The sequence below is a fragment of the Narcine bancroftii genome, chromosome 12 (assembly GCF_036971445.1).
Source record: "Narcine bancroftii isolate sNarBan1 chromosome 12, sNarBan1.hap1, whole genome shotgun sequence".
NCBI classification, from domain to species: Eukaryota; Metazoa; Chordata; class Chondrichthyes; order Torpediniformes; family Narcinidae; genus Narcine; species Narcine bancroftii.
Genome location: NC_091480.1, coordinates 81,299,838 through 81,326,038, shown reverse-complemented (window position 1 = coordinate 81,326,038; position 26,201 = coordinate 81,299,838). Strand labels below are relative to the sequence as shown.

Below are 26,201 nucleotides of genomic sequence, written 5' to 3'. Positions count from 1 at the left end.
ATATTCTTATGTGCTCTGCATTTTTCGATGTGGAACTTCATTTTCAATAAAAATACTGAAAAAGAAAGTAAGGAAATACATCAGCATTGCTGCAGTGTCACTGGGTCTAAATCCAGGAACTCTGCAACCAACTTCAAGAACAGCACCAATCAGTGAGGTGACTCTCCACTTGGACACAGGCCAAATCCCCAAAAAGTGCTTAAAGAACAATTGGCGTAAATTTTGCTTCATAAAACACTCCATGAGGAATATAAAATATATTTTGTATTGCACATCATGTTTGAAATAAAACAACTGGTTACCGTTTCAATTATTGAGGCCAATTCCTTTGTAAATGGGTTGCTTCACCTTGTCGCATTGCTTCCTGGAGGCAGGTGGTAGTCTCGCTCTGCACTTAGACTTTGAGGATTAAACACTTTCAGGAGCTCCCAAGGGTGCAACTGTTGGAATGCGAAGCTAAACACAGCTGCTGGAGGAACTCAGTGGGTCATGCATCAGTGGGAGAAAACAAGTGGCTGATGTTTCAAGTCAGAACCTTCATCAAGTCACAGTGGCCTGAATTGTCGATCATTCCTTTTCTCCCACTGGTGCTGCTTGACTTGCAGTTGGGTTTAGCTTCATGACGAGCCCAGGGAGGTGGTAAGTGAAACAGCATGCATTAGCCAGTCACAGGACTGGGGTGGGATCGTCTGGCATGCACTTTGGATCAAGCCTGCTGTTATGTCGAAGGTCTGGTGAGGTGGGAAGGTGGCAACAGTCCTGCAGTGCTGGGGGTGTGATTGACATGGCCATGCCCCTAGCACAAGGCTGGGTTGGCTTTACAAGAACACCAACATAGCCACCATTATCAGAAGGGTGGCAGTAGCATGGTAGTGGAATGCTGAGGGTGGGGGAGGAGGATAGAGTAGAGCAGAGGGAAATGGGATAGGCTGAGAGAGATAGTGAGGTAGGGCTAGGATTTCAAATGATGGGGGACAATGAGAGGATGGTGGGAGGGTTTGGAGTAGGGTAGGGAGCCTAATGGAAAGGAAGTTTCAGGAGAGGGAAGGGAATGAGGGAAAAGGGGTGAAATGTGAGAGTGGGAAAGGAAGGAGAGCTGAGGGAGGGCAAGAGGATGTGAGGGGGAAAAGGGGCAAGGGGAGGGGAGAGGGCATGAGTGAGGGAGGTGCGAAGCGGGCAGACTGAGGAGGCAGAGTGACAAGCATTTCAGGTTTGCAGAGTGCATCAGGGGTGAACCAACAGCTTGAGAGGGTCACTGCTTACCGCAGTACACTTTCTTAGCACCTCAGTTCATCCAAAGTGACTCCTGTAATGTAAGAATACAAGTAGCCAACTTAAACCCAGCAAGATTCAAACTCTGTCACTGTCAGGCACGCACTATTCTCCAAGTTAAAAACTTACTTCTGACAATTCCCCTAAACTTTCCTCCTCTGACCTGAAGCCAATGTCCTCTAGTATTTGCTGTTGTCACCCTGGGAAAAAAGTGTTGACAGTCGATCTTATCTAGTCTGCTCATTATCTTGTATACTTCTGTTAACACACCTCTCATCCTTCATCAATGATGAAGGATCAGTGCTCTATGTTTAAGGGCAGTCTGTACTGATTGGCAGAGGACACCGATATAAATAAGGGGGAAGAGATGGCACGTATTTGGAATTGAATTGTTGGAGGCAGGATCCACTGTGGGCTACACTACGGTGGTGAAGCATCCCAATACAAACCACCCTCCCCATTGTCAATCTCAACCCACAATCCCAACACACCGCCCCCTCAACCACCGCCAATCCTGACCCATCACCTCCCGACCATGGCCAAAGCCCACCCACCACTCCCTAACCGTGGTCAATCACCACCCTTCACCCCTGAACTACGGCCACTCTCCACCCACTGCTCCCCAACAACAGCCAATCCCACCCGTCACCCCCTAACCATGGCCAATCCCCACCCACCTCCCCTAACCATGCCCAATCCAATCCACACCTCCTGACCAAAGCCAATCCACACTCGTCACCCCTAACCACGGCGAATCACCGCCCACCTCCCCCTAACCTCGGCCAATCCCCACCACCCGCCCCCTAACCACGGCCAATCCCCACCCATTAGGCCCAGGGACTTATCAATCTTAATATTTTTAAGAAGATTCAGCTCTTTCTAATCTCTACATCATCCAGCACACAGGCCTGTTCTATTCTAACCTCACCTTGACAAAGGTCATTTTCTCTGGTGAATACTGAAGTATTAATTTAGGACCTCTCCAATCTCCTCCACCTCCAGGCACAATGCTTCCTTTATCCTTTAGCAGCCCTACCTTCATTCTCATCATAGTTCCCCAATTAAACACTTTCCCATGTTTCTGCTTTTATCCTTGTCCATAAAGCTCAGGGAGATGTGGTCACTGTCACCAAAATGCTCACCCATCAAGATTTGTTATCTGATCACAATCATTACCCAGTACTAGATCAACTTTGGCCTCTCTCCAAGATGGCTGGTCCACATACTGTGTCAGGAATCATTCTTGGACACACCTGTCAAATTCTGCCCCATCTTTCCCTCTTGCATCAGGAGGAGCCAGGGAAGTTGAGGTCTCCCATAACCAGAACCCGATAATTTCTGCACCATTTCCAAAATCTGCCTGCTTATCTGTTCCTCAGTGGCTCAAGGGCTATTTGAGTGCCTATAGACTCCCCCAGTACCGTGATTGCTCCCTTCCTATTTCTGACTAAACTCTCCCCAAGAGCTTTAGCAAACTCCAGTTCATGTGCACTTGTCTGTTTTGTACAGGTCAGACCTTCCCCAGAAGAGATCTGAATGATCCAAAAATCTGAACCCCTGTCCCATCTCTTCAGCCACATCTTCAGCTACCACAACTTCCCATTCCTACCCTCACTCGTGCGTGGCACAGACAGCAATCCTGGGATTACCACCACTGAGGTCCTGCTTTTCAGCTTCCTTCCTTACTCTTTATTTTTATATATGTCCTACTTATGCATGGTTTATCTGTATGAGTGCTATGTCTGGTCGTGTTCCTGCATGTTTTGCACTGAGGACTGGAGAACACTCCTTTGTCAGGTTGTACTTGTGCAATCAGAATGAAAATATATGAAGTTGCAAGTTCCTCTGCCTGATCACTGCACCACTGAATGCCTCACACATGGACCACATTCAGATGCAATAGCTGCCGTGGGGTCCTTCTGCTCTCATTGCAGGGTTCCCCTCAACTCCCTCCTCTCAATGGCCAAAAAGTAACTCCTCAAACTAGAGTGTGGATGGGCCAAATTTGGCCCGTGATATAATTATATTTGGCCCGCAAGATCATATCAAATATGTATTAGAGCTGGCCCGCTGGCCGCCGCGCCAGTATAGCGCATGCACAGCTAATACTACAAATCCCAGAATGCTTTGCAAATGCATTGGCGTCAGCCCGCTAATCGCCCCCACCTCCTCTCTTTACTTTCATTAGCGTCTGTGAGCTGTCGCCTAACTCACATGTAATAAACCCCTTATGAAAAATGGCCAAACGAAAGACAGAAAACAGGACCTTTCAAGACAGGTGGGAGGCAAACTATATGTTCATCATTTTAAAAGACAAACCTGTTTGTCATTGAAGCTAGTTGTTATTTTTTTGACTTGTTGGCTTGTGAAAAAAAATACATTTAAAAGGAGCTTAAAGGCTAGAGAGAAATATTATTTATTGAATATTTTATTTCTCATTTGTTAATGCTTCTTCTGGAAAGAGTTTAACCAAAACTATTATTAAACATTTATTTTAATAAGAAAAAGTTTAACATTACATATGTTGAAAGAAGAGAAAACATCCAGATGTTGTTGAAAAATTTCAATAAATATTTAGTTTGGCCCACGACTTAGTCCAAGTTTTTAATTTTGGCCCTCTGTGAATTTGAGTTTGACACCCCTGATCTAGAGGAACAGTGGACGTGATCTTCACTTCACAACAAGAGAAATCCAGGGAGCAGTATCTACTACCAAAAATGGCTCTTTACATCTCACAAATCTGTCAATTGATAGGGAATATGCAGTGTCCTTCTCAGGGCTTTACCACCTGACATCCACTGCAAGACCGCGCGCAAGGAGGGAATTAACCACCGGAACGGCAGCAAAGTTCAAACTTATTGTCAGAGTAGATGTATGAAATCACATACAAACCTGAGATTCTTTTTCCTGTGGACAAGGCAAAATTTCGACTTCTCTGCAGTGCAAAGATCTATATTCAAGAAAAAGGTATGTACACAAAAGAAAGAAAGGTTAACAGACTGTGCAATACAGAAAAAATATAATAGGAATCTCTGACATCTGATGATGGAAGGGGTGGAAAGTGTTACTGAACCTGCTGGTCTTGTGGTACCTATTTCTCTTTCCTGATGGCAGCAGCGAGAACCGACCCTGTCCTGGATGGTGTGGATCCCTAATGATTGCTCTCCGACAGCAGTGTTCCCTGTAGATGTGCTCGATGCTGGGGAAAATTTTGCCTATGATGCGACTGGGCTTTCCATTCAGAGGTATTGATGCCTCCATTCCAGGCCGTGATTCAGCCGGAAAGCACATTTTCCACTACACATCTGTAGTTCGCCAAAGTGCCATGGTGAATTTGGAGATGGTGCTATTGTTGTACTAAGCCGCACAGCCATAGGCGTAAAGCAAGGGGCTCAGTACGCAGCCCTGTGGTGTTCCAGTGCTGATGGAGATTGTGGAGGAGGTGCTCTTACCATCCTCACTTCTGTGATGTGGAGGGGAGAAAATACAGATCCAGTTGGGTATCAGAATTGAGTGATCAGTTTCTGGGGGGGGTCGATGGTGTTGGACGCTGAACTGTAGTTGATAAAGAGCATCTTGATGTATGAATCTTTAACGTACTGGTGTTTCAGGGCTTTATGTAGCGCCAGTGAGATAGCATCTAGTGTAGACCTGTTGCTGCAGTAGGCTCATTGGAACAGATCGACGTTGCTGCTCAGAAAGGAGCTGAAATGCTTCAATACTAGCCTCTCAAAGCACTTCATATTGTGGAAGTGAGTGCCACTGGATCGTAGTCATTTAGGCAGCAATACATTTGAGGCCAATTTGAAACAGGTGGCTATCATGCTGTGCCAGAGTGAGTATTTAATGATATCCATGAATACATTGGCAGACTGAACATCTGGTGTGAAGCAACGCTCCACCACAGCCCCAGCCTTATCCTCCAGAGCCCAGGGTAGATTCACTGTTACACACATACCAATGTTACAACAATTCATATGTTTGTAGTTGTGTTTCAGTTGTAACTTTGAACCAGATTTACCAATCGTAGCTTACTCCACCCGAACCTCTTGCAAAACACCCCCATGCACATCCTGAAGGCCAACTAAACAAACGGCACAAATTAAACAAACACTGCATTGCCAACCACACTGAATAGAAGATTGCTTCTATGAACTTCAAACTAATTCTTTGTAATTCAGGAAACACAAACCCAATAACTCTCATGTATGCCAGCAGCAAAAGGTCTGTTCCCCAGGGTGGGGGAAGAGAAAGAACCAGTCCCTAGGGTAGGGAGAAAAATGGCACCTCAGGTGGGGCGGCAGGGCCAGGACTGGATCTCAGGCTGGGAGGTGTCTGTTCCCCAAGGTGAGACCGTACCAGGGCAAGACAGCAGGGACGGTGCTGATCCCTAGGGTGTGATGGGACTGGTCCCCAGGGTAGGACCTCTACTCCAGTCACGGGTCATAACCTCTTCTCCCTACCTAGACCAGCAGAGAGGATTATAGGGACATTTGAAAGAAGTCAAAATTTTAATTTTTAATTCAGACATACAGCATGGTAACAGGCCCTTTTGGCCCACAGCCCCAATTACACTCAAATGACCTACAACCCAGTATGTTTTAAAGGGTGGGAGGAAACTGGAGCACCTGGAGGAAACTCACGCAGACACAGGGAGAACGTACAAACTTCTTACAGTCTCAGATTTGAACCCTGGTCACAGGCACTGTAACAGCGTTGCGCTAGCTGCTACACTATCCATGCTGTCCCTAATAGAGAAGGATTAATTAAAATTATGGGACCATTTTTGGTTAAGATCAGGGACTTTAATCCACAATTTATTTGCAGTTATGACTTCTTCCACCTGCCACCAATCTCTGTGAGAATTTAGTGAAGGGAAACAGTTTTAAAATTCATACATGGCATCACATGCAACTGTGAGATTCTTTTTCCTGCAGGCCCAGGTAGAATTTCTACTTGTTGGTAGTGACAGTGCCAGATTTAAGACAATTAGACAGACAACCAAATGGATCTCAAAGAAACCTCTTTTGCAGAAATTTGCTGTGGGCTGGAATGAAATGCTTTTTCTGATGGTGGTAGCAGACTTTGTGGTGAACTTTCACAAATGGGAACCATGTGACTAATTCAAGAGCACTTTTGAAGGGCCGTGCCAGCACCATGGTTCAGGTGGCCTTTATGTGCTATATCATACCCCAAGCCAGCTTCAATGCTAGTCACCCATCTGTGTGGGTGCGCAAGTTCATCCTGTGCTCTGATAGACATGCATTCTCAGATTCAAAGAGGAAATGCTTTCCTTTGGCAAAAATCTCAAAATTCCTCAGAATCAGTTTTGTTCAGCCTTGCATGGGATTTCCAAAAGGGTGAGTTGATGACATTAGACAGAAAAATAGAGCATATTGAATTCTTCCAACGACGTGGAAGTCATTCAGCACTGAATCCGGCCGTTGGCCAACTAAATCCATAAGCACCCACTGGCACTAATCCTACACTAATTTTTTGTTATCCTTCCCATATTCCCATTAATCCCCTTCAGATTCTATCACTTGCCTACACACTTGGAGTCACTTAACCCACATAACCTTGGAAGGAAAGCAACAAAATCACAGGAAGAACAGCAAACTCCACATAGCCAGCAGTGGAGGTCAGGATTGAACCCGAGTTGCTGGAGCTGTGAGGTAGTAACTTTACAGACTGCAGCACTAGTTGCCGATTAAGAACATAGGAGTGTTTCTTTCTGGAACAAAAGCTGTGAGCTCAGTTTCCATGTTATTCCATGCTCATAGAGGCTTCCCATAGGTGCTCCATTTCTCCCCACATCCAAAAGACATATTGGTGGGTTATGTGGCTTCTGATAGTTTTTGCGGCAAAAAGAATCAAAAAGGACATTTAAGAGAGAATGGAGTATAAAAATATAAAGGGGGAGAATGGGTCTGTGGGATTGCTCTATAGAAAGTGGTCTTTAACCTGATGGGCCAAATTTCCTACTCCAGTATCATAACAGGTGATCTTTTTTCACTGACCTTGCATTGTCCAAATATTAAATATTTTCCAGGCATCATTAAGCATCTTGGTTTCACAGCTTCTGAATTCAAAGATCATGTTAAACTCCAAAAAGCTCATAAAATCTTGGCTGACACTCCCAATGCATTGATGTATGATGGAGATGCTGTCTTCTCAATGAAATTCAATCTGGGCCATCTCAGTTGAATGAAAAAGATCTCACGGCATGATGTTGAAGAGTAGGGACAGTTCTCAAGGCCCTGTTCAATAATTAACCCATCACCAAATGTCACTCATCTGCTTAATATTATTTTTTAAGAGCAGATTTAATCAACTGCCAAGACATGCATCTCAAGCCTTTCACCTTGATATCTATTGATCCATTGATTAGAAACTTCTGAAGCAATTGCAGTGCCTCTACTAACATCAGCTCATTGACCACTGATTCAAGATTGGTATGACGACACTTGGAATAGATTGTGCAATTGTGGTCATCTTGCTACAGGAAGTATTTCAGTAAACTGTACAAAAAAGATTCACTGGGAGAGGCTGGATAAGTTCTGTGGGATTCTCTCTCACTGCTCCCCACCTATAACCCCTGCTGCTTGCAAGCTCTATGACCATGTACTCAGACTCGATTCTATAGCCTCTTCCTGGATGGAGTGAGATTGTTTCCCCTGGAGTTGAGGAGGCTGAGGGCTGGCCTTGTAGAGGCAATACAAAATCATGAGGGCATAAATAAAGTCAATAGTCAGTCTTTAGCCCCTTTTACTCAGCCTCTTCAAGGCAGGAATATTGCACCACGCCGTTCAGTGTTAAAGGTATGAACACAGAATTGGGGTGGGGGGGGGTCATTGTAGTCCCTTTAAGCCGGCAGTGTAGGTAGTCACAACGCCAAACTGTGTATAAAGGATTTGCTGCCAGGCCAGGAAAAGGATGTGACAAGACGCCGACACTGTTGTGCTACATGTCATGCCTCTTTTGCTTCCGGAATGCCACATGCTTTGTAAAATGGTACACTGGGGCAAGCATTACGCCAGGATTGTTTGGTTTGGTGTAAACAAGCAAAGCCGGCTTAATGACGGGTCTCCTTCGCGGCGCAATTGCGGAATCTCTGTGCAAAAGGGGCTTTTGTTTCGGAATAGGAAAGTCTAAAACCAGGTGTAGGTTTAAAGTGAAGGGAGAAAGATACAAAAAGGACCTGAAGGCAACTTTATTCACCTGGAGGGTGGTGGGCATGTGGAATGAACTGATAGAGGAAGTGGTAGAGATGGGCACAAATAGATTTAAAAGACTTTCGGACAGGAATGTGGATAGGAAAAGGCTAGAGGGTTAAAACAGGCAAGTAGGACAAGCATTGGTCTGTTACTCACTGAATGGCCATTGTGGAGCAGCAATCGATTCCTTTTAACTCATTCAGATCAACCTTTAAAGTTAATGCTCAACAGCGAACTGGATCGCTTCGATACAATTCATGTAGAAGATGCTTCAACCATTCTATTTTTATAATCTACAGATCTTTATAAACCCAAAATTATGGCGTGCTTTGATACCCAATCTTTTAGTGCAGTCAGGATTTGGATCTTTTGGATCATTGGGTTCTTCTGGATCAGACCCTTGCCCTCCCCACCATTGTTTTACAAATGATCCCTTTTACATTGATAAAGTCCTTTGGCATAACAACTGCCCTTGGGCCCACCATGTTCAGCTGAGCTCTGCACCTGTTCATTACTAATCCCACTTTGCAGCCTTCCTCGGTTCACCAGTCTGCTCTCCTTTAAATGCCATGATTAAATCTGCCACTAAGCATTTATTAATTATCTTGAAACTGAATTATTTCAAACCTGCATTTTTCCAAAAATAAGTTCTTAAAAACTACATTTTTGGAGGTGTGGTTTAATGCAAGTATCTTCCAACTTCTTTCATCACTTAGTCGCTTATCTAATTATCTAAAAATATTTAGGTACAGATGGCACAGGTCGGTTAACTTAGTTATACATACTCCCTCATGCAATTTACATCACTTTCTCATACCAATCTTTCGATTCAGTTCTTCTCATCAAAACCCCAACCCTGCTGGGGCACATTCTTGCAAGGGTGGTGGCTGCTGTTAAACACTCCACCTATGTACTGGATGGCCCCAGTTGCACAACAAACACCGTACTCACATGAGTATACCAACAGCAACAATTCTGGCATATTTCCACAGGTTGGTTAGGCACTTAAACCACTCGTAAAACAATTGCTATTTCAGCTAAATCTTTTTCTTTCCAGTCACATACCACCTAAATTAATCCCTTACTAACAGAGCACCTGTGGCATAGGATGAAGGGATCAAGCCTGAAACATTGGTTCTGTATCTTTGCTAATATAAAGTACAGTTTGACCCGCTGAGTTTCCCCAGCGTTGTGTTTTTTACATTTATATGCAACGTAAAAAGAAACGGCCCCAACAATGAGCCCTGCAGAACACCACTGGTAACCAGTAGCGAACCAGAATAGGATCCCTTTATTCCCATCCTGCTTCCTGATGATCAGCCAATGCTATACTCATGCTAGTATCCTTCTTGTAATTCAATGGACTCTCATCTTGCTTCAATGCCTTACGTGTGACATCTTGTTGAAAGTCCAAATACACACCCACCCCTGTCAAAGCAAAGTAAATCTAAATATTATTGTATTTCTTTGCATAGATTGACGACATTTTATTGCTTCTGAAGGTTTTTTGAGGCATTCAGTAATCATGTAAATACTTTCTTCTTTCATTTACCCGCCCCTCTCTCAGAACATTCCCCTTCAATGTTGACGTGGTTCATAATAATAAATGTTTTCCGCAGCTGAAGGCAACATTCACAGGCACATCCATCACAGGCTCCAACCTCCCATCTGTTGAAGGCACTGCCTCAAGAAGGCAGTCAACATAAGGACCCTCATCTCCACGGTCACAACTTCTTCTCACTACTACCTTCAGGCACAAGGTACAGAAGCCTGAAGACCACAAAAGGATTGTCTGAACTACTGTAAAGTTACTTTTCTTTGCACTATGATAACTGAATATTTATTGTCTAATTTTTTGCATTAATTGTCTCAATTAAATTCAGCATATTAATGTAGTCTTTCCCACCCCCACCCCCCCCAGTTGCTTTTTGTGCGGTTTTTCTTTTTCCAAAGTTGCAGCAAGGAAATATTTCAGTGCACATATACATTGTACAACGTGTATGAAAATAAACTCAAGTAGCCTAGCCAATTTGCCCACTTCATTCTTTCCCTTTATTCCAATACTGTCTTGCAGCTGAGTATTAAAAAGAAAACTGCTATACTCTTTCCCAAATAATGGCCAGTTAAAATTGGACATTCAAATATATTTTACTGGAAAAACATAATCAATATTCACTGCTTCTATGAATGAAATGTTCAAAGTTGCAGCTAAATTTAGTCTTGGATTTAGGGATATTTACTGGCTTACTCGTGATCTACGTAGGCATTCTAACCAACAATTCTTTTTTTGTAAATTCTTTTATTTTTCACACTATGAACCATATTAACCAAAATACAAACATTTCCCTCTTGAATATACACAGTATCATTTTCTCCCCTTTTCCACCCTCCCTCCCCACCCACTTATGTATATCAACATATACAATACATTAAACCCGTTAAACAATGTCATCAAACAATGAAAATAAACAAGAAAGTTGTGTCATCTACTTTTACACATTGGGTCAGTTCATTTCGTCTTCTTCTCATTCTGTCATTTTAGGGGGTGGAGGTCCGCGGTAGGCCCTCTCTGTTGTGTTCCATGTACGGTTCCCAAATTTGTTCGAATACTGTGATGTTATTTCTCAAATTATATGTTATTTTTTCCAATGAAATACATATATTCATTTCTATGTACCATTGCTGTACTCTCAGGTTCTCTTCGGATTTCCAGGTTGACATTATACATTTTTTTGCTGCAGCTAAGGCTATCATAATAAATCTTTTTTGTGCTTCATCCAAATTGAGGCCTAGTTCTTTACTTCTTATATTACTTAGAAGAAAGACCTCTGGATTTTTTGGTATGTTGCTTTTTGTGATTTTATTTAATACCTGATTTAGATCTTCCCAAAACTTTTCCACTTTCTCACTTGCCCAAATTGCATGTACTGTTGTTCCCGTTTCCTTCTTACAGCGAAAACATCTATCTGATACTGTTGGGTCCCATTTATTTAACTTTTGGGGCGTGATATATAGCCTGTGTAACCAATTATATTGTATCTTGCATAACCTCGTGTTTATTGTATTTCTCATAGTTCCGGAGCATAGCTTTTCCCATGTTTCATTCTTTATCTTTATGTTTAGATCTTGTTCCCACTTTTATTTGGGTTTACAGCTTATTTCATCATTCTCTTTCTCTTACAGTTTGATGTACATGTTTGTTATAAATCTTTTAATTATCAGTGTCTGTAATCACATATTCAAAACTGCTTCCTTCAGCCTGCTTCCCAATTTGTCCTTCAAGCAGATTTTCAGTTGGTGGTATGCAAACATTGTACCGTGAGTTATTCCATATTTGTACTTCATTTGTTCAAAAGATAATAAATCATTTCCCGAAAAACAATTTTCTATTCTTTTGATCCCTTTTCTCTCCCATTCTCTAAAGGAAAGGTTATCTATTGTGAAAGGGATTAGTTGATTTTGCGTCAATATTCATTTTGGTAGTTGGTGTTTTTTTTCCTTTCTACGTGAATCTTCTTCCAAACGTTGAGCAGATGGTGCAGTATTGGTGAACTCCCATGTTGCACCAGGTTTTCATCCCACTTATATAGTACATGTTCTGGTACCTTCTCCCCTATTTTATCGAGCTCTAATCTGGTCCAATCTGTTTTTTCCCTTGTTTAATAAAAATCTGATAGATATCATAATTGTGCTGCTCTATAATAATTCTTAAAGTTTGGTAGCTGTAAGCCCCCTTGTTTGTACCATTCTGTTAATTTATCTAGCACTATCCTCGGTTTCCCCCCTTTCCATAAGAATTTCCTTATTATTTTCTTTAGCTCCTTGAAGAAGTTCTCTGTTAAGAGAATTGGTAATGATTGAAATAGGTATTGTATCCTTGGAAAGATATTCATTTTAATGCAATTTACCCTTCCTATCAGTGTTAGTGGTAAAGCTTTCCAATGTTCTAAGTAATCTTGTAATTTCTGCATTAGTGGCTGATAATTTAATTTGTACAGATGGCCTAGATTATTATCTAGTCGAATACCTAGGTATCAGATTGCCTGTGTTTGCCATTTAAATGGTGATTCTTTCTTAAACTTTGTGAAATCTGCATTATTCATTGGGATCGCTTCACTTTTATTTGCATTGATCTTGTACTCCGATATTTCTCCATATTCCTTCAATTTTTACTGTAATTCTTTTATTAATAATTCTGGTTCTGTTAAGTATACTATGATGTCATCTGCAAATAGACTGATTTTATATTCCTTCTCTTTTATTTTTATCCCTCTTATTTTATTTTCTGTTCTTTTCAGTTCTGCCAAGGGTTCTATAGCTAACGCGAACAGTGAGGGAGATAGTGGACATCCCTGCCTAGTTGACCTGCTTAATTTAAATTGGTTTGATATATATCCATTTACTGTCACCTTCGCCAATTATATAATGCTTTAATCCAATTAATATACTTCTCTAGTAGGTCGAACCTCTGTAGTACTTTGAATAAATAATTCCATTCTACCCTGTAAAAGGCTTTCTCTGCGTCTAAAGCAACTGCCACTGTTGGCATCTTATTTACTTGTACTGCATGGATTAAGTTAATTAACTTACAGATATTGTCCGTTGTTCGCCATTTCTTAATAAATCCAGTTTGATCTAGTTTTACTATTTTTGGTACACAGTCGGCCAAGACAAAGAGAGATGAAGAGATGTAACAAGAATGCATGAGGGAGTATGTAATATTTTAGCTATTATCTTATAATCTGAGTTAAGTAGAGATATTGGTCTATACGATGCTGGTGTTAGTGGATCTTTCCCCGTCTTTGGTATTACTGTAATTATTGCTGTTTTACATGAATCTGGCATGTTTTGTGTTTTTTCAATCTGGTTCATTACTTCCAGGAGAGGAGGAATTAATAAGTCTTTAAATGTTTTATAGAATTCTATTGGGAGTCCGTCCTCTACCGGCTTTTTATTGTTTGATAGCTTTTTTGATATATCCTTTATTTCAAATGGTTTAATCAATTTGTTTTGCTCTTCTTCTTGCAATTTCGGTAGTTCAATTTTGGCTAGAAACTCATCTATTTTGTCTTCTTTCCCTTCGTTCTCAGTTCGATATAATTGCTCGTAGAATTCCTTGAAGTTTTCATTGGTCTCTGTTGGGTTATATGTAATTTGTTTCTCCTTTTCCCTTGATGCCAATACCATTCTTTTAGTTTGTTCTGTTTTAAGCTGCCAAACTAGTATTTTGTGCGTTTTTTCTCCAAGCTCTTAATACTTCTGCTTTGTCTTCATTATGTTCTTCTCCTCCTTGTACGTTTGTAGTGTTTCGTATTTTATTTTTTTGTCCGCCATTTCTTTCTTTTTGTTGCTAGTTCTTTTTCTGTACTTACTATTTCCCTTTCCAGCTGTTCTATTTCCTGATTGTAGTCCTTCATCTTAGTTACATAACGTATTATCTGCCCTCTGATGAAAGCTTTCATTGCATCCCATAATATAAATTTATCTTTCATTGATTCCGTATTTATTTCAAAGTACATTTTAATCTGGCGCTCAATGAATTCCTGTCTTTTAAGTAGCACGGAGTTTAATCTCCATCTATACAATCTGAGGCGCCTGCAAGCTCACACCAAGACACAAGAGCAACTTGTTCGTGAACTACTCTGAGGACGATGCCGCTTTAGTTGCCCATTCAGAGCCAGCTCTTCAGCGCTTGACGTCCTGTTTTGCGGAAACTGCCAAAATATTTGGTCTGGAAGTCAGCCTGAAGAAAACTGAGGTCCTCCATCAGCCAGCTCCCCACCATGTCTACTAGCCCCCCCACATCTCCATCGGGCACACAAAACTCAAAACGGTCAACCAGTTTACCTATCTCGGCTGCACCATTTCATCGGATGCAAGGATCGACAACGAGATAGACAACAGACTCGCCAAGCCAAATAGCGCCTTTGGAAGACTACACAAAAGAGTCTGGAAAAACAACCAACTGAAAAACCTCACAAAGATTAGCGTTTTCAGAGCCGTTGTCATACCCACACTCCTGTTCGGCTTCGAATCATGGGTCCTCTACCGGCATCACCTACGACTCCTAGAACGCTTCCATCAGCGTTGTCTCCGCTTCATCCTCCATCGCCATTGGAGTGACTTCATCCCTAACATCGAAGTACTCGAGATGGCAGAGGCCGACAGCATCGAATCCACGCTTCTGAAGATCCAACTGCGCTGGGTAGGTCACGTCTCCAGAATGGAGGACCATCGCCTTCCCAAGATCGTGTTATATGGCGAGCTCTCCACTGGCCACCGTGACAGAGGTGCACCAAAGAGGTACAAGGACTGCCTAAAGAAATCTCTTGGTGCCTGCCACATTGACCACCGCCAGTGGGCTGATAATGCCTCAAACTGTGCATCTTGGCGCCTCACAGTTCGGCGGGCAGCAACCTCCTTTGAAGACCGCAGAGCCCACCTCACTAACAAAAGACAAAGGAGGAAAAACCCAACACCCAACCCCAACCAACCAATTTTCCCCTGCAACCGTGTCTGCCTGTCCCGCATCGGACTTGTCAGCCACAAACGAGCCTGCAGCTGACGTGGACATTTTAACCCTCCATAAATCTTCGTCCGCGAAGCCAAGCCAATGAGAATACATTCTTGGTGGGATGTCCTCCAGCTCTATTACTAATAACAGGGGTGGGTGATCCGATAACAATCTAGCTTTATATTCCATTTTCCTAATTCTCCCTTGGATGTGGGCTAACAACAGGAACACGTCAATCCTTGAGTATGTTTTATGTCTACTTTGTTCTTTCTGCTAGTCTTTTGTCCAGTTTATCCATCTTTGAGTCCAAATTAAGGTTAAAGTCCCCTCCTATCAGTATATTCCCCTGCGTATCTACAATCTTCAAAAAGATATCTTGCAAAAACTTTTGATCCTCTTCATTAGGTGCATAAACATTGAGCAAATTCCAAAATTCTGAATATATCTGACACTTTATCATTACATACCTCCCTGCTGGATCTATTATTTCCTCCTCTATTTTGATTGGTACATTTTTATTGATTAATATAGCTACTCCTCTGGCTTTTGAGTTATATGATGCTGCCATTACGTGTCCTACCCAGTCTCTCCTTAATTTCTTGTGTTCCACTTCAGTTAGATGTGTTTCCTGCACGAATGCTATATCAATTTTTTCTTTTTTCAGTAAATTTAATAGCATCTTCCTTTTGATTTGGTTAAGTATTCTGTTAATATTTATAATCATATAGTTCAACATGGCCATTTCATACTTTGTTTACCTCTCATTTCCACTTCCTCACCACCACCTTTCCCCTTTTCCCCATTTCCATTTCTGTTTTCCTTTTTTGAACGCACTGTATGACAACACTTCTAAAACATAAAATATTTCCACCATTCCCACATCTAAAATTCCCTTAACCCCAAATGTCCCCCCCCCTCTCTCTGAGTTGCCCCTTGTCCCTTGCCAGGCAACCACAACTCCCCTCTCCATTTGGATTGCGAACCCGCTCGCAAGAGTCAACTGATTTTGCAGTGACTGTTATTCTCTCCCACCCAACCCCCTCCAGAAAAAACTTTTATCTTCACATATAACAAAGCTCACCCTCTTTTTCCCCCTTACTTCCTTTCTTCCCTTTTCTTTCCCTCCTTTAGTTCTTACTTATACATTATTTTTTCTTCTTTATATGTAGTTTGTCGTCATTCTTTGTTCTTGTTACATCTCTCTTCCTGTCTTGCAGGCGTTCTGCAAATTCTCGTGGCTTCTCTGGATCTGATGACAGTCTGTTTTGCTGCCCCGGGATATCTATTTTAAGCACCGCTGGATATCTTAACATAAATTTATAGCCTTTCTTCCATAGGATCGATTGTGGTGCATCAAACTCCTTCCTCTTCTTCAGGAGCTCAAAACTTATGTCTGGGTAGAAATTTTTTTGGACCTTTGTATGGTTTTTTTGTCTTCTCTCATTTTTTTCATTGCCATCTCCAATATATTTTCTCTTGTTGTATATCTCAGGAATTTTACTAAAACGGATCTTGGTTTACGTTGTGACTGTGGTTTCGGGGCTAATGTTCTGTGTGCCCTTTCTATTTCCATTCCTTCCTGCATTTCTGGCATTCCCAGGACCTTTGGGACCCATTCTTTTATAAATTCTTTCATATCTTTGCATTCTTCATCTTCCTTAAGGCCCACTATCTTTATATTGTCTCTCCTACAATAGTTTTCCATTATATCCATCTTCTGAGCTAACAACTCCTGTGTTTCTTTAACTTTTTTATCTCTTTCTTCCAATTTTCTTTTTAAGTCGTTCACTTCCATTTCTACCGCCATTACACGTTCTTCCACATTTTCTAATCTTTTCCCTACATCTGTGATGACCAGTTCTATTCTAATCACTTTTTCTTCTGTACTTTTCATTTTTCTTTTTATTTCACTAAATTCTAGTGTCAGCCATTCTCTTGATGCTTTCATATGTTAATATTTTTTTTTAATCTATGTACTGTCCATTCATTTTACCTCCTATTCCTCTGTGCAGAGCTTGGTGCTCTTCTTCTGTGTCTGCTCTTGGGTTTGTGTTTTCTATTTATCTTCCTTGTATCTGTGTCTCTTCTGACTTTCTTGTTGAGCTGCTTGTCTCAGTTTGTTGGGTTTTTTTTCCCATGGTGTCTTGATGTTGGTCCTCTTCTTCTGGGTTGGTTATCTGGTGTGTCTCTAGTTTCCTTTTGTCATTCTCACCCCTTTCGTTCCCATTATTTTCTTTATCTTCCAGCTGGGAGCCCTGCTGTCGGGTCTCTCTCAGCTGTTCGCCACAGCTGGTCCCCCCTCCCATCGGTGTTGTATTTGTCGTGCACATCGCGCATCTCTGTTTGGCTCCGTGAGCCATCTTTGCAGTCCTGCGTTCGATGGGTCACGACCCTGCGGGGTCTCCACTGACCTCAGTGAGTGGGGTCCTCTTTCCACGGTGGGTCCCTGCTTTTTCATACAGGTAAGGCCTTCACCTTTCTCTTCCGGTGTCTTTCTTTTTTCTTTTCTTCCCATTGTTTTTGGCTTTTTTTTTAGGTGCCATTTTCTCCACACCTTTATTTTTTTATTTGTTGTGATTTGTGTGTCTGGGGCTTTGATTTTTTCTTCACTTTTTTCCTTCTTTTCTGGAGAGGGCTGGTATTCTCCTACCGGCCACTACTCCATCACATGACTCTCCCCAAACCAACAATTCTAAAAGCAAAATAACCTTCATATTGTTCCTTTTAAAACATGGAGACATCGCAAAACACCTTATAGTCAACCATTGACACTTAGACATTGTTGTGATGTAGGAAACAGAAGTTTGGACAAAGCAATGGCCTGTAAACATCAACGTGAAAAGTAAACAGATTATGAGTTAGAACCAAAGTCAGAACTTCGTTTAACCAGTGTGATTCAGGACTGGTGAGCCTCTGTTCAATATTGTCTCCAAATTATTCCAACAGAAAGAAGCGTTATGGGTGTCGGTCAGACTAACATGATTAATAATCTAGGTCTAAATGATTCTGATAGGGGTGTGGAATGGTGAAGAAAGGATTCGAAATATTATGGTACCACATTAACATTTATGTACAGATGCTCCAATGTAGTGAGATGCTTGTAGGCCCTTGGAGACTTTATTTTGGGCAGGATGAGATGGTGGATGAAAAAAAATTCAAATCTGCAGCTCCAGACCGCGTGTGGAAATATTTGAAACTATCAAACATGCAATTCAGTTAGTTGGGACACCAACTTCTAGCTGACAGATATTCCATATCATAGACCAGGAGCTGGCATTGACCAGGAGCTGTTTCTAAACACCAGAATCCCACCTAGCAGAAGGTTCTATCACACCGTCAGAGACATATCTCATCCAAGGCATGGAACGCAGGCCCATTTTACCAAGTCAGATGGTAAAGATTCCACAGGAACATTGAGGAATGAAATTTTACCAGTGCCTCAGCCAATATTTACAGTTAAACATCAAAATAGCGTTCTTGATTATTTCCATCAGTGGTTTTCAAACTTTTCTTTCCACTCACAATCCACCATAAGAAATCCTTATGCCATAGGTTCTCTGTGATTAGTAAATGATTACTTAAGGGAAGGGAAGGTTGGGAACCACTGCTCTAGACCCAATTGTTACTGAAATATTTTGCTAGAGAAAAATAATCATTAGCCCATTTCCTTTGGAATTATAAAAATGTGTACATAACGAGTCAATTAGGTATGATTAAAACAGCAATTTTCTAACTTATTTTTTCCACTCACATACCACCTTACTAATCACAGAGCATCTACAGCACAAGGATTTCTTAAGGTGGTAGGTCTCCAGAATGGAGGACCATCGCCTTCCCAAGATCGTGTTATATGGCGAGCTCTCCACTGGCCACCGTGACAGAGGTGCACCAAAGAAAAGGTACAAGGACTGCCTAAAGAAATCTCTTGGTGCCTGCCACATTGACCACCGCCAGTGGGCTGATAACGCCTCAAACCGTGCATCTTGGCGCCTCACAGTTTGGCGGGCAGCAACCTCCTTTGAAGAAGACCGCAGAGCCCACCTCACTGACAAAAGGCAAAGGAGGAAAAACCCAACACCCAACCCCAACCCACCAATTTTCCCCTGCAACCGCTGCAACCGTGTCTGCCTGTCCCGCATCGGACTTGTCAGCCACAAACGAGCCTGCAGCTGACGTGAACATTTACCCCCTCCATAAATCTTCGTCCGCGAAGCCAAGCCAAAGAAAGAGAAGAGGTAAGAGGAAAGAAAAAGTTTGAAAACCACTGGTTTACATCATATCTTTGTTACATTTATCTTCAAAAGAACAGTGGTCTTTGGGACAACATGAGGACATGAGAAGTGTGTAGCCATTTTTCTCTCCAGCAGGTTCATGATGAGCCAGCTTATCTTCCATACTTGACTAATTCAGAGACCACACCAAAAAGATAAACAGACAGAAGCAATTACATTGAACATCTCTTTTATTGTGGTGCAGTTTTTTTTATAAAAGGTAATGAAGTATACTACAGTACAGAACACCAGAGTGATGCCAATCAGATGGGGACTCACCCGCGTAGTGATCCCTGCTTGCATGCCCCATCTTCTCGAGGCAGGACAAAACCCCAATTACACTGGCCCTGAGAAGGGGAGGTCTTTGCAAAACAACTTCATGTGGCACCAAACTACAGCATTTGGCAGCTCCATGGATATGACAATGTTGTGACACTATTATTGAAAAGCAAATAATGCAGATGCTCAAACTGTGAAATAAAAGAGGAATCGCTGGAAATGCTCAGTAGGTCAGGCAGCATCTCTTGTGAGAGAAACACATGTCAACATTTTAGACTGAACACTGATGAAAGACTAGCAACCTGAAACATCAACTCCATTTTCTCCTCCATGGGTGTTGCCTGATACTTCCAACATTATGGCATTGTTAGCACGAGTCTGCCCATTAGCAGCTGCAGAGGCAGGATCCTGCAGCTTTATTCAGTAACATGTCTCCTTCAATAACTCTCAAGACCAATTGATCATAGATTACTGCAAGATAACGACTTGTGAAAGATGCAACAACAGAGCACTGACAGAACTTGTATCCACCTTTGGGATAAATGAATTCCCAATTGCCACAAAATCAATTCTCGGAAGATGTACACCACCAGAATTTAATTTGTGCACTCTGGGTTGGCTAAAAGATTACAAGGAAGTGGCAACCCATGGTGTAGACACCACTGGCAGAGCAAACTGCAGGTTTCGGAGGCAGCCTCTCTGGAAAATAATATGCTTTGGAAAGCTTTTTTTTAAAACACAGTAAAAATACATAGAAATCAGATTCACCAAAAAAATTTGACGAGACAATCATTAAAGCTGATAGCTTCAACTTATGTATTTGAGAGTGTAATTCAAATACATATTATTTAATGACAAAAATAAATACAGTATTCCTTTAGAGGGACTGAGAGACAAGCACCCTGGTTTAACCAAAGCACACAGTACTTTTCTGCACATTTCCCTCCAACCTTTTGTAATGCAGTCACCATTTTGAATCACAATCTCAAAAGGGTAATGACATTGGAGGTTTGCAGAAGGAATCCATTGTGCCTGCACTTCTACAAAAATCCTTCTAACAAAAACAGATAGAATTTTTAAAAAAAAGTTTGATTCTAATAAAGTATGACAACTAACTGGAATGAAAAGTTTGCATTCGTTGAAATCACTCTTTCTTTTCTTCGGTCTCTAGTGTGGACTCTGGTAGGCCTTCTTCTGCCATGGCACTGTTACTCTCTGTGCCGGAGGTGCTCTCGCTTGCTCCCTGTTCCACACTGCTATCTGTTGTGTCCGGACAGCCCTCTTTGTCTTCTGGAGTCGCTGTACTCTCTTCACTACTCTGTTGGGTTTCTGATGTTTCATCGTTGCGTGGTTCATCTGCAAATAAGGATGTATGCTTTAGGCACGATTTCCTCCAGTGAAAATACAGACCAAAGCCCCTTAATTTCAGCCCTTATGTCATAATTGTTTGGGTGGGCACATGAAACGATTTCAAACAAAAAAAGAGGATCTCTCATGACATCCTGATCAGTTGGCCATTGATGTCTGCACTGCTCTTGATGCAAATTGACATGCAGGGTGACATTATTACACTTCAAATTCATTTGCTTCTGGTTTATCCTAAAATTTGTAAAGGCATTTTATTTTCTTAAAGAAGGGTGACATCAGGATTCTCCTCAATATTTATTAGGGTGCTAGTACCACTAGGTGTGTGGGGACTCAGCAATGCTCAGAATCAGACAATGACTTCAAGTGCTGGAATCAGATTAATCTTCTAAAAAGAGAACTAATTTGCTCATTGCTGAGCAATAGACAAAAGTGCTGCAGAAACTCAGCAGGTCACACAACATCCATAGGAAGGGTGGCCTGGGCCCTTCATCAAGCAAGATTGCTGAGCAGAGATTACACTATCCATAATTTTCAAAAATTTTCAAAGAACCTGCAATTTCTGCAATCAAAGCACTGGAAACCCCAGAGAAATAGCAGGCTACCTACTGCCTCTATTAAAGGGCAATAATGAACAGATTTCCAGTGATTATAGAAACTGTAATCCATTTGTCTGATCCTTTATCTCAATATCGTATGCCTTGTTGCTTTTGTATCCAGATATCTTCCTCCTTAAATGTATCCAGAGACTTTTCCGCCACAGCTTCTGTGGCAGTGAGTTCCATAGGCTCACCTTTAGTGAAAAAAATTCTTCCTTTCTTAATGCTGAAATTCTTAACACTCAGCACTCAGTGGAAAAAGCCTACTTGCATTTACTCTATCTATAACCATCATAATTTTGTATACCTCTGCAAAATCTCCCCTCATTCTTCTAAGCTCTAGAGAATAAAGCTCTAACCTGTTTAATCTTTCCCTGCAATTCAGTTGCTCAAGTCTTGGCAACATCCTTGTAAATCTCTGCACTCAAAAGACCACAAGATAAAGTAGGTCATCAAGACTACTCCACCATTCCATCTTGAGCTGATCCATTCTCCCAATCAGCTCCACTCCCCTGCCCTCTTCTCATAACCTTTAATCCCCTGACTATTCAGATACCTTTCAATCTCTGCCTTAAATACACCCAATGACCTGGCCTCCACAGCCGCCCATGCAGCAAATTCTAGAGATTCACTACTATGGCTAAAGAAATTCCTCTGCATCTGTTTTAAATGGACACCTTTACTCCTGAAGTTGTGCCCTTTTGTCCTAGACTCCACTGCCATGGGAAATAACTTTGCCATGTCTATTTTGTCCAGGCTTTTCAATCTTCAAAGTGCTTCTAGACAATCCAGACAGGGAGGTATCCTTTCTACATGCAACCTACCAAGTCCTGTACATTTCAATGAGATTTCTTCTTGTCCTTCTAAACCCTCATGAATACTAACCAGGTCAACAAATTCTCTCCTCAATTGACAGTCCAAATTTTCACAGGCATCGGTCTGCTGAACCTTCATCATGACAAGTATATCCTTTCTTAGTAAACAAGACCAAAACTGTAAACTATACTCAAGATGTGGCCTGTATAATTCAACCTTAGGAGCACTGAAGTTGGTCTCTCAAGCTGGAGTCCTCCAAAGGCATTTAATGTCCAAGTTCCTTTCCGGGGACAATACAAAAGTCAGTGAGTTCAGCAGGAAGTCCTTTTCCCCAGAGAGCAGTGACAATGCAGAATGGAAGCATAGGGAGTAGTTCAGGCAAACAGAGGAGCAATTCATTCAAAATGGAGGGGAGAGTCTTGGGAAAGGGGATGAATATAAAACTTAAAAAGGGAAAGACAAAATAAAAAAGGGCCTGGCCTTGCTCTGACATTTAAGAGTGGAATGAAAGCAATTGTGAACCTAAGAACATCAGGTAGTTGAATTAATTTTGGCTGGAGTCAAGAAACAGCAAGTGGAAGAAAACATTGCCTCCGGTTATTTATGCCCCAAAGAAAATGGTAAACGCAAGGCACAGCACAAATTATAGACACTAATTACAGGTATACAATAATCATAGAGTCTTCAATCAACATGAAAGACCAGGTAAAACAAATGAACAGTATTAGTGTGGAAGAAGGATTATGTAACTGAATTTGAGGAAATCACAAGGGAAGAGAGTGGTACTGTCAAACGAGAAAGGGTTTGTTTGATGCAGATGGAATTTAATGCAGACAAGTGTGAGGTGTTGCATTTTGGAAGGACAAACCAGGGTAGGACACTGTTGGGGCACTGAGGAATGCAGTAGAACAGAGGGATCTGGGATTTCAGATAAATAATTCCCCAAATGGCATCACAGGATTGTAAAGAGAGCTTTTGGCACATTTGCCTTTATAAATCAAAGTACAGAGTATAGGAGTTGGGATGTTATGGTAAAGTTGTAAAAGACATTGATGAGGCTACATTTGGAGAATTGTGTGTAGCTTTGGTCACCTAACTACAAGAGAGATATCAATAAAATAGAAAGCGGGTAGAGAAAATTTACTAGGATGTTGCCGGGACTTGAAGAACTGAATTACTGGGAAAGGTTAAGCAGTTTAGGACTTTATTTCCTGGAATACAGAAGAATGAGGCGATTTGATAGAGGTACACAAAATTATGAGGGCTTATGAAAGGAAGATCATGCTTGAATAAGTCTGTTTAGAGCTTTTTTTTAAAAATTGTAACCAGCATATCTGTGCTTGAAATTTCAGAAGGCCTTTGACAAGGTGTCACACAACTATTATTGAGGAAGGACACTGGAAACAACATGCCAGCCTAGATTTAGGATTGGCTAATTGTTAGAAAATTAGGAATAAATGGGTCACCTTTATGTTGATCATTTAAAATCAATGATCAAGGAAGAAAAGCCAGAATTTAGAAACATGGCTTCATTAGTCTTGCTTGTGCTCAGTCATGTCGTCAGTGATTTGGCACGAGTTTTATCTGTGAAGTCTTAAGACAGATGGAACATGGGGGCATGGCAAGATGGCGTAGAGGGAAGATGTGTGGTTCCACCTTCCTCCAGTTAGACTTCTAAATACCTGACATTAAAATTTGTAAAAGTGGTTAAAAATAGTATCTACAGATCTTGGAATAGTGAAGGATTGAAATGGCTGCAAACATGAAAAAAATCAAAAGCTCAATTGCAAAGGAAACTACCTTACAGAAGTGTTGAAGAATTGAGGCCTACCTATCAAGTTGAAGCCATGGAGTCGTCGAATGAAGCTCCCAAGCCTCAGAGGACTCCTGCTCGGTTAAGTATTACGCCGTTCAGCGACAAGCTCGGATGGTTCTGACTCGCAAGCCCATGAGTCTGGGTGCGTGGGGGAAATCGACCGAGCGAGGACAGGCCCGTGAGTCCGCAGCATTGCCTGGTGGTCCACGGGCGCGCAGTGTAGCGTCGGAAGACACACCTGCGCGGTCGGTGGTTCTGCTGGGCATGCGCGGAGCATCGCGGATCCGTGAACTACAGGATAAGGTGTGGGCTGTGGGGGAGCCCGAGCGACGGCGGGATGAAGAGGTCAGCACGCTGTCATCGGGTGTCCAAACTCACAGCCGCACCGGAAGAAGACCTACTGCGTTTGAGGAGGAAGAGAGCTCAACTTTATTGGAATTTACACAGGAAGAAATGGGGACTGACATCAGAGAAGGTAGGCCTCAAAAGGAGATGATGGAACCTGGACTGGATTCTGTGTTTACAACCTTGGAAGGGATTGCTCATCAAATGGAAAAAATGTCAATGCAGATGTCTACTCAGATGATTCAAGGATTTATGGAAGTGAAAACTAAAATTTACGTTATGTGTGAAGAAATGACTTTTATGAAGCAAGATATTACTGCAGTTAAAAGTGATGTTAGTAGATGAATAAAATCAGTGGACACCGTACATTTTAAAATTTTAAAAAGATTGAAGAAGCTTATTTTGAATGCAAGAATCAAGTATAGTGTAATAGAGAAAAAATGGAAAAAGTGGAGGATTCTTTGTGGATTGGGGGATTCAGAAGAAGGAATTATTGAAGATTGATTCATTAGAAAATCAAAGTCCAAGAAATAATGTAAAAATATTAGGTCTTCCAGAAGATATAGAAGGTTCTGATCCGGTAAAGTTTTTTAAGAAATGGATTCCTGAGGTTTTGGGCAAGGAATTCTTTCCAGATGGTCTGGAGTTAGATCGGGCACACAGAGCATTAAGGAAGAAACCATTTCCAGGCCAACCACCATGAGCAGTTTTGATTCGCTGTTTGAAATATCAGGATAGAGAAACGATATTGCAAATGGCGGTCCAGAAGGCACGGCAAAACCAGGCTGCAATGATGGTTCAAAATAACAGGGTCTTTTTAATGCAGATTTGAGTCAGGAAATTATTAGAAGGTGCCGAGAATTTAATTCAGCTAAAGTAGTATTGCGGCGAAAGGGATATAAATTTGCCTTTCATTATCTGGCAGTATTGAAAGTTTTTTATGGGAATTTTCAATCTCAATTTTTTGAAAATGATCACGATGCATTAATCTTTGCTAATTCATTGCCAGATCTACGAGGAAATGGACGATCGCCACAATCGTCACCTAAGAGGAGGGTAAATGGCAATGGAATTGGGAAGAATGGAAAACATGGGAAGAATGGGAAGAAAGCTGAAATGATGCAAAGTCTTCTTGATATCGAAGACCCGGAACAATCACTGGGACTGGAATCACTGGGTTGACTCTTTTTGTTAAGTACTTTGTGAAAGTTTGACTGGGGGGGTGGTGGATGACACTGAGACCTTTAGTCACTGGTGGGTTTTGGGATTGGTTTTTTCTTTTTTTTTTGGAGTTTTTATATATATGGGGGGGATTAGAATATTAAGAGAATTAGAAGGGCAGTAGTATTTTATAGTAGTGGAATATATTATTAGATTAAGAAATGTCTAATTTCATATTAGTTTGACACCTCAAATTTGCAACTTTTAATGTCCAGGGTTTGAATAACCCAATTAAGTGCAAACGAGTTTTGGCTTATACAAGAAAAATGAAAGTTGATATTGCTTTCTTGCAAGAAACACACTTAACCGAAAAAGAGGATTTAAAATTGAAGAGAGAATGGGTTGGTTATGTGTTCTCTTCTTCTTTTAATTCTAAGGCACGGGGTGTTGTGATTTTAATTCATAAGAAATTACCATTTGAATTGTAATCGTTTGAGGGAAATGCTGGGAGGGTTTTGATGGTTAATTAAAATTTTTGCTGAATCA

General features: G+C 41.5%; 2 protein-coding genes and 1 long non-coding RNA gene across 7 annotated transcripts in view; 1 reads left to right on the top strand and 2 right to left on the bottom strand.

The window, feature by feature from the left end:
• The window catches only part of ccr7 (chemokine (C-C motif) receptor 7), a 78,704-nt gene extending 74,478 nt beyond the window's left edge, over window positions 1–4,226 (bottom strand). Inside the window, exons 1-2 of the mRNA XM_069907168.1 lie at window positions 4,165–4,226; window positions 303–1,306 (exon numbers count right to left, since the gene is read on the bottom strand). The gene's annotated coding sequence lies outside the window, so the exon portion shown is untranslated. The remainder of the gene's footprint in view (window positions 1–302; window positions 1,307–4,164) is intronic.
• Window positions 489–26,201, top strand: LOC138747682 (uncharacterized). Its single transcript, XR_011347611.1, has 2 exons — window positions 489–639; window positions 25,504–26,201. It is a non-coding gene; the product is annotated as an uncharacterized lncRNA (long non-coding RNA).
• Window positions 19,448–26,201, bottom strand: part of smarce1 (SWI/SNF related BAF chromatin remodeling complex subunit E1) — an 85,511-nt gene continuing 78,757 nt past the window's right edge. For all 5 annotated transcript variants that reach the window (XM_069907163.1, XM_069907166.1, XM_069907165.1 and 2 more), the window contains one exon: window positions 19,448–20,909. In XM_069907163.1, coding sequence (XP_069763264.1) covers window positions 20,698–20,909 — 212 coding nt within the window. In that variant the 3' untranslated portion in view covers window positions 19,448–20,697. The remainder of the gene's footprint in view (window positions 20,910–26,201) is intronic.